The 16493-nt window shown below is 43.2% G+C and overlaps 1 protein-coding gene across 1 annotated transcript in view; it reads left to right on the plus strand.

Annotated features, from left to right (window-relative positions):
• Window positions 1-16493, plus strand: part of LOC308114709 (ephrin type-B receptor 1-B) — a 195261-nt gene that overhangs the window by 147993 nt on the left and 30775 nt on the right. Inside the window, exons 7-9 of the mRNA XM_080471806.1 lie at window positions 7868-8030; window positions 10349-10457; window positions 11579-11643. Coding sequence (XP_080327932.1) covers window positions 7868-8030; window positions 10349-10457; window positions 11579-11643 — 337 coding nt within the window. The remainder of the gene's footprint in view (window positions 1-7867; window positions 8031-10348; window positions 10458-11578; window positions 11644-16493) is intronic.

A 16493-nucleotide genomic window follows, 5' to 3' on the forward strand; every position in this document is an offset into this window, starting at 1 on the left:
TTTGCTCGCCATCTTTTTTTTGCCTGGATTAATCTGAGAGGAGTCACACCGTCACGGCTCCGGAGTTGATTGTCTCCACAGTCAGCTCGTACTCAGCACAGCAGAGTGCCGCCTTTCTACACACTGTAGCTCACTGGAAGCTTCCTGCTACCCATTTACAGCGGAAACGTCTCCAGCAGCATGACTTTCTCCCACTGTCTTCAATGAAACACACATTTCCTTCTCATGCTGTGGGTTGAAGTATTGCAGAAGAGGATGTCTTGTGAAAATCCCTCCTTCCACACACCTTCTTTCCCACTTTATCCAATTCAGGGCTGCATGGCTTGAAACAGATGATCTGGTGACCAGATTATCAGGTCCATCACAGGACAAATACAGAAAGACAGACAGTGTGTCCTGCACTCACATTAACACACACTCAGGCCGTGTCCACGCGAGCCAAAACGATATTTTTTCTCTCCGTCGTTCTTAAAAGAAATTCCGTCCACACGTCACTATGAACACGGCACAACCCGATGTATTACATATGCCAGGTCTTTAGGGGGCGCTGTGACTCACCAAATACGGCAAAAACGCATAAGAAGGCAGAGAGAACACACAAACAGGGAAGAACACACAAAGGATTGGCACCGTTGACACCGTTGCGTTTGGCAAATGTGCATCTTTGACCGTCCATACCTTAAAGCCGAGGAGGCTTTGAGATATGGAAATATATCTAAATTAATAAAAAAAATCTCGCCTAAAACTCTGCGCCACGTGGATGATTGGATGATTGGACAGAGACAATGCGGTTACATTTTGAAATGGCGTTCTCATGTGGACAGGCACTCAGGCCACGTTTATACATGCAAAAACAGATATTTCCCCCTCTTAAGTTTCCCAAAAAGTTTCATTGACACGGACCCACAAATACAGCTGGTTCATAGCTACTATGAACAGCCAAACCTGTAGGGGGCAGTGTAACGAGAAGCATGAAGCTTATTCCAGGAATAACCAGTGAGATTCCTGGAAAAAGCAAACAATTGTGATGTAAATCTCTGTTGACAACGTCACAGTAAATACCTGAGTACGTGTAAAAGCAGCCTATGTTATACCTACCGGACATTTACATTAACTTCAAATGCATTTTATTGGACTGTGGAAGTAATGCTGTCAGCAAACACATGTAGGCACACTGAGAACACAGAGAATGGCCTGAAGCCATATTCAGACCAGGGATCTTCACTATAAAGGGACAGTGCTAACCACTACACAGTGTGCAGCCCCATTTCAATCACCTTTCAGATCGAGTAGATGTTACAACTTCTCACCAGTGTGTCTGTGTTTGAAGGCCCTTGGTCAGGGTGATGTTTGACTGCACACATTTCCTGGGAAACACATAAAGACGAGGGGACGTGTTCATTATCAGGACTGTGACAGATCGGATCGTGTGTTTCACTTCCCTGCAAGTTCAATTCAATTTCCTGCCGCTGTTGGTTCTGATAAGAAACCCAGCAAAGCTGCACCTTCCTTACACATGTCGAGGAGGAGTGCAGGAGCTCAGCATAATATTAATATTGGATGCTGATTCAGAAGGTAGAGCAGAGTTTGACGCTGTTGACACGAGAACAATCAGCTTCAATTCTGCAGTTTTGTCTCAAGCTTGTTTCAATGATCGCCGAAGACATTGAAATACCAGGAAGACTGTAAACGCTGTAGTTTTCAGGCCATCACTTGGTGCTATGTTGGTGTAATACATCATTTAGTGCTCTTTATACAGAGAGCAGTACGATATAAATATTCACCTACTCAGTCTGTGTCGCACCGAAGAAATGTGAGAAATGGACATTTTACTGGAGTAAAGTTGTTAAATCTGGAATTCTTATTAGTTTATTGAAGTTCATGATTCCTTTAGTTTTTCCATTTGTTATTTTCATTTCATATTTTCAGGCTGGTAGATTTTTACATATGCCTTTTATACGTTTGAAGATAATCTTTGTCAGAAATGCGCTCTGGTGGAAAAGACGAAAGCAAAGTATAAATAGGATTGTTAGTGTTTGTATATCTACTTACATGTGCAGTGAAAGCGCAGCATTTTGACATTTTCATTTCAGAAAACTTTCATGTTCCCACAGAAATGGCAGAAACACTGAAAAAAATATTGTGAGCAGGCCACGAGTTGGTGTTGTTTGTTTTTGTATTGAAACCACACACACACACACACACACATGACGCAGAGAACAATACACTCTAAACATTAACAATGGGAGAACACAGACATTCCAGTGGACAGACGACCAAGACAGATTGTTATTACGGTAAATGTCAAAATAAAGATCTAGAATATGGACCGGGGGTCATGACACCGCGGAGGAAACCTTGTTGTTACTTTACATCTACTGAACATGAACTATTTACCACGGCCCTGGTGCGCATGACCAGTCACAGCTTTTTCCCTTTCAACAAAACGCGACAAAAGCTTTGTGTTTTCACTTGAAATTGTGTAAATGGTCCCTGGGACTGTCCCTGGGACTGTCCCTGAGTTAAACTGGGGACTTTGTTTTTTGAGTTTATGTTCTCAAACATTTCCTCCAAGTAATTCTCAATGATCCATCGAGTGTGTCGCTTCAATGTGTGTGTGTGTGTGTGTGTGTGTGTGTGTGTGTGTGTGTGTGTGTGTGTGTGTGTGTGTGTGTGTGTGTGTGTGTGTGTGTGTGTGTGTGTGTGTGTGTGTGTGTGTGTGTGTGTGTGTGTGTGTGTGTGTGTGTGTGTGTGTGTGTGTGTGTGTGAAGGAGTCAGTCATGACTTGAATGGACTGCCTGAAACCTGTCATGACTGCTGAAAAGTCTTCACTCCTTTTTTAAAGCCCTCCTCCCCGTTACTCGGTCCCTGGACGCCGCAAATTGGGAGGCAAGAATAAATGAGTTAAAGGCTTTCAGCAGAGGAAAAGTGGAATCTCATGCTCTCCTTCTCCGTTTTTCTCAGACCCCTTTTTTCCTCTGGTTGCCTGAAAATTTGGGGAGGGTGGAAATAACTCAGCATAGCCGAGGTCAGGCCCTCCATTAAGGCTGGAGCAGAGCGGCAAGCAGCTCTGGTTACTGATAGCTCTGTAGGAGGGAGCCACTGTGTGTGCGTGCGTGCGTGCGTGTTGTTCAGGTGTTTCCATTCTGGATGGCAGCAGCTCTCTCCTGCTACATTTTAGAGAAATTCCAGTTTTGCAGCGTGACACGGTGATCTGCAGCACACTGACCGGAGCACCATCTGCATTTTTGGCACTCTGAAATCTCTGTTGTGCTTTACATTCAATTAAAAATTCCTCAGAAGAGAAGCCAGGAGAAAGTATTTATAATTCTTTTCTTCTCCCAGCGCCAGCCTTCAGAGTCGACCACAACACTTTTGTAGAGGCACACAGATGTTGTACAGACAAGTTTAGATTTTTAATGGAAGCCGTGAAAGGCAGGACTTGTGCCGTGCTCCCTCAGTCCCCCAGCGAGGGTATTCACACTTCCTCTTTCAGACTCTTCTTCTTCTGTCCTTTTTGTTTGCCCCACGACCCCCTCCCTCTCTCCCTCACTCTCCTCCTCGTTAGTCTCCAGGTGAATGAATTGCAAGGAGTCATCTCAAGGAGGGAGAACACAATGAAACGTTCCTTCAAGTTTGACTGTGGATAAGACGCTCCTTCCTGTCCCTCAGAAGGCTCATTAGTGTTTAGTATTTGTAATATCACAATGAAAAACATGTTTTTAGTTTTTAGTTCCAGTGTGGTTCTCCTGTTTTATTCTACATTAGTGAACAAATGAAATTATATTTCATTACTATTGTATCGCTCATGCAAAATACTACTTTATTTTTCTATTAGAATTCATGAGGTAATGGTAATAGTTTGCACCTCGTGGTAAAACCCATCTGTGATCGAAATTGTTACCCGATTTCCTTTTTTCTCCCTTTATTTAGTCCATTCAGTTTTATCACCAACATTAATTGGAAAGTTCTTCCTCTGTCTTTTTGTGCTTTGTGCTCTGTGTGTGTGTGTGTGTGTGTGTGTGTGTGTGTGTGTGTGTGTGTGTGTGTGTGTGTGTGTGTGTGTGTGTGTGTGTGTGTGTGTGTGTGTGTGTGTGTGTGTGTGTGTGTGTGTGTGTGTGTGTGTGTGTGTGTGCGTGGGTGCGTCCGTTATTTGCATCCATGCGTGTGTGTGAGCCTGTGAAGAGGACACATGGCATCCCACCATGTCTGTGTCTCTGTGCCAAGAAGCCATGCTGTCCATTTTAGGTGGTCCACACACGCACACACACACACACGCACACGCACACACACACACACACACACAAACACACACACACACACACACACACACGCATGGATGAAATGTGGGGCAGGGGAGAAAGAATCACCAACTGTGGTTGGGACATCAGCATTGTCTTTCGCCAGCAAAACAAATTGGAGGTTTTCGAAGGTCTTCCAGCCATTTACCATTCAGATTATAGTAGATCCATTATTATAATCCAAATGTACTGGATGAAGTCCAGAAAATGCAGCGAAACGTATGACAAATGTCTTGTTTTTGATACAAATAATGTTTTTTAGTTTAGTTTCATCTTGCACAGCTCATTACTTTTTTCTCAAAGCTGTTGAGAACTCCAAAGTAAAGGAAACACACTATTAAAGTGAAAACAGACTATTAGGTCAACACATTTTACCATACACAACAAAAAACTAAAAGTCTACCAATGAGCAAGAATTTATTTGTGGGGTGTAAAAAGGTTAGGAAAGCCTTTATATAGTCAATATTTAGCTCCATTCTATTTTATTGAAAGTTTGAATGAGATATGTACAGGAATGAAAAGCTAATAATCTAAGGTTGAACATAAATTCCCTCTCAAATAAGTTGTGGAATATAAACCTCACATAAAAGTTAATATGGTGTTTGTTGTTTGACCGGTATGACGAAAATGAAAAGATTCATTAAATATCTGCTGATTGAGAAAAAATATATATTCATGTATTATCATGATTAGCATTTTTGCTAAGTTTTACTGCGTGCGACATGGACCAAATTCCCCGCCGTGCTTCCTGTCTGTCCCTCCTGGCAATGCTTCTGATTGGCTCCCCCACCATCTGCCTCCCCACCTGCAACTCTGTCTTTATTTAGCAAGTTGGGGTGCGGTCCTCCTAATCCCCATTTGACTGGCGGCGGGAGAAGACCTCTCGTGGCTGGAAGTCCCTGCTGGCACCGCCTTTTATTGGCTATCCAATAACCCGTTAGAGAGCCAAAAGCAAGTGTATTTTTAAGTGTGTGTGTGTGTGTGTGTGTGTGTGTGTGTGTGTGTGTGTGTGTGTGTGTGTGTGTGTGTGTGTGTGTGTGTGTGTGTGTGTGTGTGTGTGTGTGTGTGTGTGTGTGTTTGATATAATCCCAATTTGACAGGCAGCATGAAAGGGCCACTCCCGGCTGCTGCCCTCCCGGGGGGAAGCTTTCCCATTGGCGGTTTTCCATCTGTCTGCTCACCTGTCATCCATTCAGACTCTGAGGATGAGGGGCGTGGTTTGCAGGTTTCCAGGTTTCCAGGAGTCCACGATGACTGATAGCATCAGCAGGATAACCCTAATCCCGAGTGGTCCGCGTGCACTCGGCTGTGTCGGCCTCGGTTCCAGTTCTTCGGGGGGATTTTTTTTTGTTTTCTCCGTCTCGTCCAAACGCACAAGCTGCTGGTCCGGAGTGGATTTCACATGCTGCACAGCGACGGAGTGACTGTTTGTGTGATCTGATGATCAAAAGTTCTATGAAATGATTAAACCCTTCCAATCGGTTACATCCAGGAATCCATTTGTAAACATTTTCTTCCTCTTAGAGGCAGAGCGAGAGCCTGTTGGAGCGACGCTCTCCCATCTCAAACTTAAACCTTTGTCTTCATCAAGCCCAGAGTGTCCAATAAGAGTTAATGTGATTGTACACATCATTATGTGGAGGGGGGGGGGTAGATTTCAGAGCTGTGTTTACCTCGTCTGCCCAATGACAGAGCAACCGGAATGATTCAATTACACCAATCAGATTGGATAATGATTTCGATGTGGGTTGCTTCTGCCTCCAGTTTCTTATCACTTCCTGCCATCTTCTTTCATCCCTCTCTCCCCCCTTCACCTTTTTCCACTTCACAGATGTTGTTTTTTTTATTTTCCTTCAACGTCATTATACATGCATGATAAGGCATAGTCCAAAATGAAATGCTACTGTCCTGACCGAGCCTGAAGAAAAGAGTTCCTCACTTGATTTACACTGACAGAGATATTCTGCCCTCCTTCCTCTCCTCCTCTCTCCTCCTTCCTCTCCTCCTCTCTCCCAGCGTCAAGCTATCAGCAACCTGCAGTTGTGGGTGTAGTGTAGGTGCAGTCTTATTTTCTGGCTGTCATATTCACTCTGGGTTATAGGAAGGTGACAGGCCCAAGTCATTACCGATCCCCCATCTCAGATACCAGCAGCCAGTCCAACTCGGCGCTGCAGCAGCAACTGCTTCACATCTCAAAGCGAATAACTGCAGGTATGCAGCTGGATGACAGCACCAATGAACTTAATCAGGATGTGAGTTCTGGAAAAAACTTCTCCCAGGGAGCGTTACACGCGAAATCATTCATAAAAAAGTTTAATGAACATGTATGTTATGAATACAAACTGAAATGAGAGAAAAGCATAGCCGGTCAGCCTGAGTGTATCTGGACCAGAGCAGCTGAGAGAGAAACTGGTAACTGTCCGGCTGCAGCATGTTTTTAGTCAGAAATTGGTGTTTTGGGTGTCCATCCATTTGGGAGTAATATATTTCCTCTGTCATTCCACTTTGGAAGTGAAAAAGTGCCCACGTGTATTTCCCCTCACATTGTACCAAGTATGAGAGTGTTTGTTCACAATAAACAACAATTTTCTTTTACCTGTTCATGTTAACCTTAACTCCATATTCCAGGTAAACTGTTGGGATTCTTGCTCATGGGCACTCTACTGCTGGCAGTGGGATTTGATCCTCCTCAGTTCTTATCTCTAACAGTGTGACTTTCACTCTCAATGGCAGCAGTGTGTTATTTGTGCTCAGAATACATTTATTTCATGTGTTCTGTTGCTTCAAAGATAGAGTTGATCTTCTCCCTCATAATAAAAAACAGTTGTGGGATAAATCCCTCCAACTACGGTTTCCAGACTCAGCCAATTAAAAAAAAGAATCAAACACTGATAAAAAAAAGAGGAAAGGTACATGAATGGAACAATGCATTAACGTATTATTACAATTAGGGGTTTTGAGGCTTCTTTAATGAAATAATAAAGTGTTTTGTGTGTTTGGAAAGAGCCAGCTGTCGTATTTTAAATGCATCCTGTTTCACTTCGGTGGATGTAATGTTCAAACTTTGTGCCGTAATTAAATCAGCTCGTGAAGCTCATCTGAAGATACAGAAAGCACAGTGTTGTTTTATTACTTCCCACAAGGAGCTTTTGCATTTTGTATTGTGCAGGATGTGATTGTGTTTAATTATCGTTTTGTGTCGGGAGTTGACTGTGTTTCTACGTGATATTATCTGTGTGTTTGAAGCTCAGACTGACCAATCCTTTGAAATACTGGAGAAAAACTGGGCTGTCTTTTTGTTTGAATTGGCTTCTGCAACATGTGTGTCAACAAAACGCTTCATTCCAGTCTGATTTGTATATCCACTTGCCTGTTATCTGCCGCGTTCATTCTGTGATGTTTATCAGAAGTACATTGCATTTCCTGTGTTTGTCCTCTGCCACTGAAACAGCCCATATCCTCTGATTGCGCTCACTTTTCTTTCCATTTCCTGCACACATGGCTGGAATCTGTGGATCGTGGTGAGGCGTCTCTAACCTGTTCTCCGTGCTCGTCCTCCCTTTCAGGACCACGCTGAGATTAATTCCACCGTCCTGCGGAGCCAAACCAACACAGCTCTTGTGGAGGGCCTCAGGCCGGGTACGGTCTACGTGGTGCAGGTGCGGGCGCGGACTGTGGCTGGCTTTGGCAAATACAGTAGCAAGATGTGCTTCCAAACCCTCACAGATGGTAAGGATGGTGCAGCCAGGAGAAACAGCGCTCTCCCCCTCTCTCTCTCTCTCTCTCTCCGACACACACTCCCTATCCCCTACACTCTGGTGTCTCTTTGCGTTTGTTGTTGCATTATTATTAGTAGGTGAGATCGAGGAGAACCGTAATGTTTGATTGCACTTCTATATCTACAGCTAAATTAATTTCCTTCACGGTCAGGTTAGAGAGTGTGCGGCTGCTTTGAATACGGGAGAACGCTGAGTGTCTTTTGTTTGTGCAACTAACTGTGCTTGATCCAAAATGCTTAGCTAATTGGTTTTTCACCCAGCCCTTCTGTTGCTGGAGAGCCGTCCCAGAATGCATAGCTGTGATTAGTAGCTGATGAGATTCATTTATTTTTTTTCTTGCCATGGGTGGCGGGGGGTTGCTGGAGAGGAGAGGGCTGAAGAGAGGCTCAACACCTGGCAAACTGGCGTGGTGAGCCATGTTCATTTATGTGAGTGCAAGGAGGCGAGTGATGGCAAGGGGAGATTCCCACAGGACTTATTCAAAGCCTTGACAACCAATGAAAGGTTGTTTTTTTTTTTTAAATACCAGAGCATGGATTCAACATTTGACGGGACAGGAAGGTTTTTATTTTGCCTGGTAGGACATCGACGACGCTACAACGCACATGTGGCCGCAATTCATCAATGACTGCAGCGACATTTCATGATTGCATCATCGCTATTGAAGATGATCACAATGAACGAGAGGGTGATGATCTTGAAGATGATGATGATGATGATGATGATGATGATGATGATGATGATGAAGGTGTTCATTGCAGCACTCTACCTGCGACAGCAGCTGTGGCGACGCAGTCCCGGCCCCCCTCTTCCATCCCTCGTGGTCACAAATTGTCTTTCCCACAGTTGCACACGAGCCAGTTGGAGGGAACGTGAACACCGACGTGCACGAATGTGCACGGGCTTCACACTCGCTCACACCAACAGTGTTTGCGGTTCATCTGCTGGCGCGCGGCCATCGCACGACGTTCGTCAAGGCAATTAGCAGCAGGCGCCGGAGGACCGCTGACAATAACACCCACGTCTCTGCCTCCTGCCCCTCTACCAGTGTTTTCTCTTTGCGTCCCGTCGCTTCATCGCCTCACGGAGATAACGCTCACCACCCGGCCACTCCATGTTTTTTCAAAACATATTATCCCTTTTGTCTCCCTGTCAGCACATTTTCCGACGCCCCCACAAGGTGTCCATTTGCCACCCTGTGGACACACAAGTGCCCATCACAAGTAGTGCACACTTGATTGGCAGGTACGACAGAGAAAAAAAAGCCTGTTGGTGTTGTGTGTTGTGTGACCGACGTGACCGTTTCCAGGCTCGCTCATGGGCTCGGCCCTCGGGAACTAACTGATTGTAATAGGAGCCTATTTACATCTGGAGCAGCTTGTTGCGTGATTTGTGCCTGTCAAGGAAAGTCACCATTTTCATATTGGTGAAGGGGAGATTTATCTGGATCTCTCACACCTAATACTCATCAAAACGGGACAGGTGGAGACTGTGGGGAAGCCCGAGTAGCTGGAACAGCGTTCACACTGTTTGCCTGAAATGTACTTGATAAATGTGCAAGTTAAAAGAGTGAGCAATTCCTGTCACAGTTTCCTCATATATTGCAGCTTTCACACTGCTCAGAAGATGCATTAGCTCTCCCTTTATCACTTTAATCCAATAGGCCCATTCTACACGGGGGATTGGATTTAGAAGCTGCTGATTTGCCTGCAGCATGCTAAATCGTGCATTGCTTTAACTACGGCGTCTGCCGGTGCCAAAGTCACGGAAAGACAGGCACACAAAAAGATAACCCGGGATTGTGCCGTGTAGCATTTTGAGGCAGGCATTTAGGCCGTCCTGTGAACTTCCAGCTGCTAGCAAGAAACATGCGAGTATGATTGGCAGTGGATGACTCCTTTTCAGCAGCGTAGAAACAACATTCCAAGGTGCATTTTCTTGTCCACTTGCTTTTGACAGCTCCAGCAGCAGAGACGTCAGCACTCTCCCTCTCAATCAGTTTCATGCCTCGCTCTGTCTGTAGCGCTCCTGGTTTATCAAACACAAGCTGTCAGTCACTTTTGCAAAAGCTTGCAGGATTTCAGTCAGCAGAGAGATCTATATGTTTTCTTTATCCGTGGACACACCCAGTCAAACCATCCTGCTCCAAGACACACGCTCACATGTACAAACTCAGCCATGCTTCCTCTGCCTACCTAAGCTGTTCCTAATGCTGACTCTTTGTGTGTGTTTTTTTTTTTTTTACTTTCTTCGTTTTCTGCAACCCAGATGACTTCAAGTCTGAGCTGCGGGAGCAGCTTCCTCTGATTGCGGGGTCAGCAGCAGCAGGAGTGGTCTTTATTGTCTCTCTTATTGCTATCTCCATCGTGTGCAGCAGGTAATCATACCTCTCTTTGCGTGTCTCGTGTCATACACACACAGAAGTTGGCGGCTCCATTGTTAGTAGATCCCTGACCAAACAAAATACATGACGCTGTATTTCCAGCGCTGAACTTCTCTAGCTACCAGTCTGACTTTGAATATCACCATGAGAGCTGCACTCTCCTTATTTTACTAAAACTACTGAAACTCTGATGACTGAATCACATGAAGATCCATTTTACCAAACTCGTATACTTTTTCAAAATATTTTTTTCTAATATATGTTTTCCGTTGCGGGCTTTTCCCACCCTAATACATACATAAAGATGAAAACAAAATGAATGATGCGTCTGTTACATTGACTGTGCAACATGTGTGAATTTGTGCTTAATGTGACCGTACCTCGATTAGCTTGAAGCATCTCTACATTTACAATACCTGAGGTCAGCTGTACTCACCTGCTTTGCTTATATCGTAGATGACATTCATAAAGCTTTTAATATAGCAGCTGTGCTGGTTACAGATTTGATTACAGGTTAAAAGTAAAGATTCATGGCAAATAAATTCAACATCAACATTTTATTCAGTGTTGCTTCGTAATTGATTTTCCTGGATCGTATCAACCTCCATGCTGTCCTAGCTTATAAAGGTACGAAATATCCAAAATGATATTTAAAAAGCCTTTTATTTGACAGACAGGGAGGCCAAGATGTCACATTTCAAATAGATTACTCAGTTCCGTAGAGAACTTAACAACTCCTGCTTTGCCCTGTTAAGCCAATTCCATTTTGTGGCAGTTTGTCACATTGTCACATTCCTGTCTTGCTCCACTTTAGATATATGAAAGTCAAATTTTCTGCAGTGCCATGTGCAAGTTCAAGCAAGTAAAGCGTTCATCAAATGGGCCAGGCTCTTTTGAAGCCGAGGCAGAGGAGACAGATGAAAAGGAGAAAGATCCTATCAAGGTCTAATTAAAAATCAGCTCATTTTCATAAACTTCATTTGCCATCGCGAACCCTGCAACAGATTCAAGTCCAGCCACGTCACTTTTAGGTCATGAACAGTAATAAGATGTTGTTTACGTCTTCTCTCATCCTTTCATCTCTAATACTCTCTCAATATCCACTGCTGTGGTAGGAAACGAGCGTACACCAAGGAGGCGGTGTACAGCGACAAGCTGCAACATTACAGCACCGGACGAGGTGAGTCCAAACTCACGTCTCAACGTCTTCACTCCCACAGAGAGTGTTGTGTTTGTCTTTTCATTTACTGGATATCTGATACACTGCTCCCTGGATTGTGGCGATCACGTGGGTATTTATGGAGGGATTTACTGAACTGTGAGATCCTCTTCTGGATTTATCGACTTCATTCATGCCATGATACATTAGTAGCTATTTGCTAATGCATGTTTGCAGTACGCAGTATTCATCCATCTTTGAGAGCCACTGAAGTTGAGTCAGCGTCACGAGAGCTGGACTTCATGCAGAATGTGTGCTACTTTCTGAACAGGTTCATTTAGAGTCAGTGATAATCTAAACGAGATGCCCGGAATCTGCAGAACGTCTCCACCCAGCTGCTGACGTTTTATTGCCAGTCCTAAGAAATACTGGTCAGTGTTATTTCTATACAGTAAAATCGGTTGCAAAGAATGAAATTGACAATATAGTGAAAAGTGATCACAGAATGTCCGTTTGCTCCATCCTAACATGGTACCAGTTTCCCGGAAAACGTGTGTTCATCAGAAATGTAAAGTTTCTTGTAATTGTTCTGAATTTACAATGTTATAGTTATAAGAAACAAGAAAACTTGCTCTGTGAAGGCTAAAATCACTGTTCATGTACATTTCAAGAGCATTGTTAATGTCAGCTGTCACGGCCTCTCACAGCTTGATCTTAACACATCCAGATTATAGAGCATCTTCCTCCCACTGGCTGATGTAACTTGAACTAACATCCAGATTATGGAACATCATCCTGCGTCTTCAGTTTGTAGATTGACAGAGGTCGAGTTAACCTAAATTCTGTTGTTCATTCACTCAAATATTGCGGTGCGGGATCAATTTAATCCACCATGGGGTAAACTTAAAGTGTGATGAGCTTCATTTTAATACAGAAGCAACTATTTGAACTTCAAAAGAATCACATCTTGATTTATTTGGTGAATTAATGTTTTGTTTTTCCTCTTCTGGCCTCAGATTTGTACATAAAAGTGTGAGTGGAGATCAGGTAAAGCTGAAAGTACCTCAGGCAGCATTTATGAATCTAAATGAGCTTTTTCTTTCCTCAACACAGTGATATTGATTGACAGGTCTTAGGGGTGTGTGATAGCTGTGATTAAGGCAGCTTTTAAGGAGTCGCTGAGCACACACTGAGGGAGGAAGTGCCTGGAGGGACACACACTCACCAACGTACGTACAGAAGAGTGTGTCTTGTTACTAAACTCAGCAGGAGTTGAGTTTCGGCGAGGCTGACGGAGCAAAGTGATTTGACGGATTAAGTTTAGTGTTGGGTTTGTGGAAGCTGCTGTGGACAGATGAGTCAGTTTTATATTTAGAAAAACTTAATGCAATTAACATAAGTCGTGAAAACAAACAAAAAAAATCAGAGACCCTCCCAGACCTCGTCGCCAAACAAGCAATCTGAAGTGGAGAGGAAATAAAATGCTGATAAGAGATCCTATTCATTGGTTGATTCCTTCAACCTCCACAATGCTAACACTCAGAAATTCCCCCCGTCGTCCCACAATGCATTGTTTTCCTCTATTCTCTAGATTTGACTGACAGTTTTATAATTATAGTATTCAGTGCAACAATAAAATAGAAGCGCTCAGCCAATTGTTTTGGGGGAACCTCCAAAAATGCGTTGCCAGTTTCCTTCCAGCTGTCTCCAGATGTGACCACACACACACACACACACACACACACACACACACACACACACATGCACACACACACACACACACACACATATGCGCACACACGCTCTGACAGCTCTTCATTTCCAGCCCACCTCCAGAAGGATGCAGCTAATGCTTGAAGTTCACTGGTGCAGTCGAGTGGCTCCACTTATGAGGATTAGACCTTTAACATTACACCTCACGGTGGGTGTGACACAGGCACACGGGGGTCTGTTTCCACTGCTTTTAGCATCAGAGCCAGGGTCAGCTCTCTTTTTGTATTTCATTATTTATTTGTTTGATTGGCCGAGGTTCATTGCCTCATGCAGTGGATTGGAGAAGCTTTATGAGAACATTTGCATGTTGTATTGCAGTTTAATCAAAGATCAGAAACCAAAATCTATTGGGTCTTTGAATTTTCTTTAACTCTCTAAAGCATTAGTTCAGTTTGTCCTGATGTGGAGCCTGACCTCTGATTGACCCTTCACTTTCTGACTTCTCCTGGATTTATTTTAAAGAGAAAATGGAAATCGTCTGTTGTGTTCTGGCTGTTTGTTTACGCGAAAATGATGTCAGGCAGTGGACAGTTTGAAAACTGTGAGTGAAAGTGTAAAGTCCCACAGCAGATCTGAGTCTCCTGCTCAGAATAAGCTTCATTCTGGAGAATGTGTGTGTGAATCCAGTTTGAGTTTATATTGAGACAGAAGGGAAACGAGACACAGCTGGAAACACTCGAGGACTGTGATCAGGACGAGAGAAAAGGGGGCGGAGCAACGAGACGCCACGGATAGAAATATGAATCAGGACAAGAAATATAACAAGAGTAAAGATTTAAAAACACCAAACATGGAACCAGAATCAATGCACCATGACAAACTGAACCAGGAAGTGAAACGCATAACATGACATAATGTCTCAGTCTCTTTCAATCAAAACTCCCTGTCTTCTAATCCTCAGAGGAAATATCTGCAGTTTTCCTAAACTCTCATCACGCTGAGGTTTTCCTTCATGTTAGAACTTTATGTAAGCCTGGAATCCATATTTCTTTTTTATTTTAACCAACAGCGCCACATTATGTAAATCAATCATGATCAATAAATATATATATTACTGTTGCCACATAATGTAGATCAGTAGAATTGAAACCAAAAGAGGACGTCAGTTAATATTCACAAGCTGAAAATAGACTGAAAATTAACCCAGGAACGACTCTTTGTCTGCTCCATCCTTCATTCATTTCACTATATCTTGCACATAATAAATCAAACAAAATAGTGAGTGCAATTAATACACTGAAGTGGAAAACTTAACATGTTCGAAAAGGAGTGGGAAGAAGCATAAGCTTATAAATTTATACAGCCGCTCCAGTCAATCTATTTGCATCTCATTGTAATACTCGAGAAAAGTGAATTATATTGTAAAGATTATCCATCCATCCATTTTTGTCGGGTTATCAGTTTCCGGGTCGCGGGGGTGTCAGTCTGAGCACTGTTACCCAGATCACATCGCACCGATTAAGAACCTTCCTGCAGGTGGAGAGCCCAGGGGAAGGTGGCGCCCGGTGTGGGACACAAACCCACTGCCCAGAGATTGTGAGTCTCATGCTCTACCAACTGAGCTAGCCGGGGTGTAAATATTATTTTACAACCGTTTTGTTTTTTTTTACTTTCAAGAGTTGGTCTTAAAAAACACAAGAAAATAACATTTTTAGAGAAGACAAAAGCATTTGGAAAAGGTCAAACCAAATAGTAATGCATTTGATAATATTGAGAAATAGATAAGATTGATCTCTAAACTGGCTGAAATTCCAACGAGATTCTCACATCAAAAGTCATACAGTTCTGCTGTTTCATCGTCATCGTTGTTTTTATCTGAAGTGTTCCCCATCTCTAATTAACTCCTAGTTTTCAAGATAAAGTGACCATATCTGGTTATTCACCCAATAAAGGCCCAGTATTTCTCTCCCGGGGGGTTCGAGGAGGGCTGAGGGTTCAGAGCTGCACACATTAGACATTTTCCAGATTGTAGATCTACGAGGGACCTGTGTGCTTTATTTGAAGGCCGAGGACGTCTGTGTTCTTCCCCTATGGGCTCCAGTAATGCAGTAATTCGACGACAGTGTTAATGGAGAAGCAGCTACAGGTCATCTCTTCTCTCTGAATGAAGATTATGAAAGTCTGAGGCAGAAGAAGGTCCGCGGTCCTCTCACTCTTACTCACTTACTTTTTAATTTTGGTATTTGGAAGGCCAACTGGATTATAAATCCGGTTCCAAGTTTTCTCTATTTCGTAATCATTACGGCTGCTGTCCTCTTGGAAATACCAGAAACTTTACAGTTTCTTTTAATATCTTCCATCCACGCCTTGAAATAGTTTCAGCACAGAGGTCTCGGGAGATTTCATTGTTTGGCTGTTGTTCTAACATTCACTGTGAGTTGTGGGACCTGGGACACAGATAGTCTTTCTAAACTGTGTCCAATTCAACCAATTAGTGACAGGTTACTGCCAGTGAGCTCAGATAAAACTCAAGAATCGTTGGAAAAAGACGCTACTGCTGCTCCAAAGAGCCGCTGAGCTCTGGTGGAAGGCTGAATTTGGCTTTTTGTTTAGTATGAGGGTTATTTGAAATCATTCTGTCGCTGAGGAAATGCCTTGAATTTTTAGATTAGTGTGAATGCAAATGACGTTAAAGAATTAAATGTGCCTCGTCATAGCGGCTGTTGAAGCCCAATGAACTGCTAAGACCAGCTTCTCCGTTTTTATGAGCTCGTCTCTAGTTTTCCTCACACCGCCAGTTGAAAATTGTGAGTTAATAGACACTCGTGCATCGTTACCACGTTTTCTCTTCATGCCTTGATGGGGTTTTTCTGCATTCCACCACCAACAAACTCATGTTAAATACGTTTGTTGCCTCGTGGCTGCAGACGTTCTTCATGCTTCAGCTTCTGGTGCTCATACTTAAAACCATGTAGATGCTAAATATCATGTATACAGTTCCCTGTACATTAAACAAATGTTGCATTCATATGTATAATTAACTTGTTAGAAATAAAATGTCAGGGTTTTTTTTAATAATCAGGTTAAAACCTTCATCTTGGAGCAGATTTGAGCTTCTCACTGAAAGAGGAGTTGCAGAAGATGCCACATGCTTCATA

Source organism: Lipophrys pholis (assembly GCF_963383615.2).
Source record: "Lipophrys pholis genome assembly, chromosome: 1".
In the NCBI taxonomy this organism is placed as follows: Eukaryota; Metazoa; Chordata; class Actinopteri; order Blenniiformes; family Blenniidae; genus Lipophrys; species Lipophrys pholis.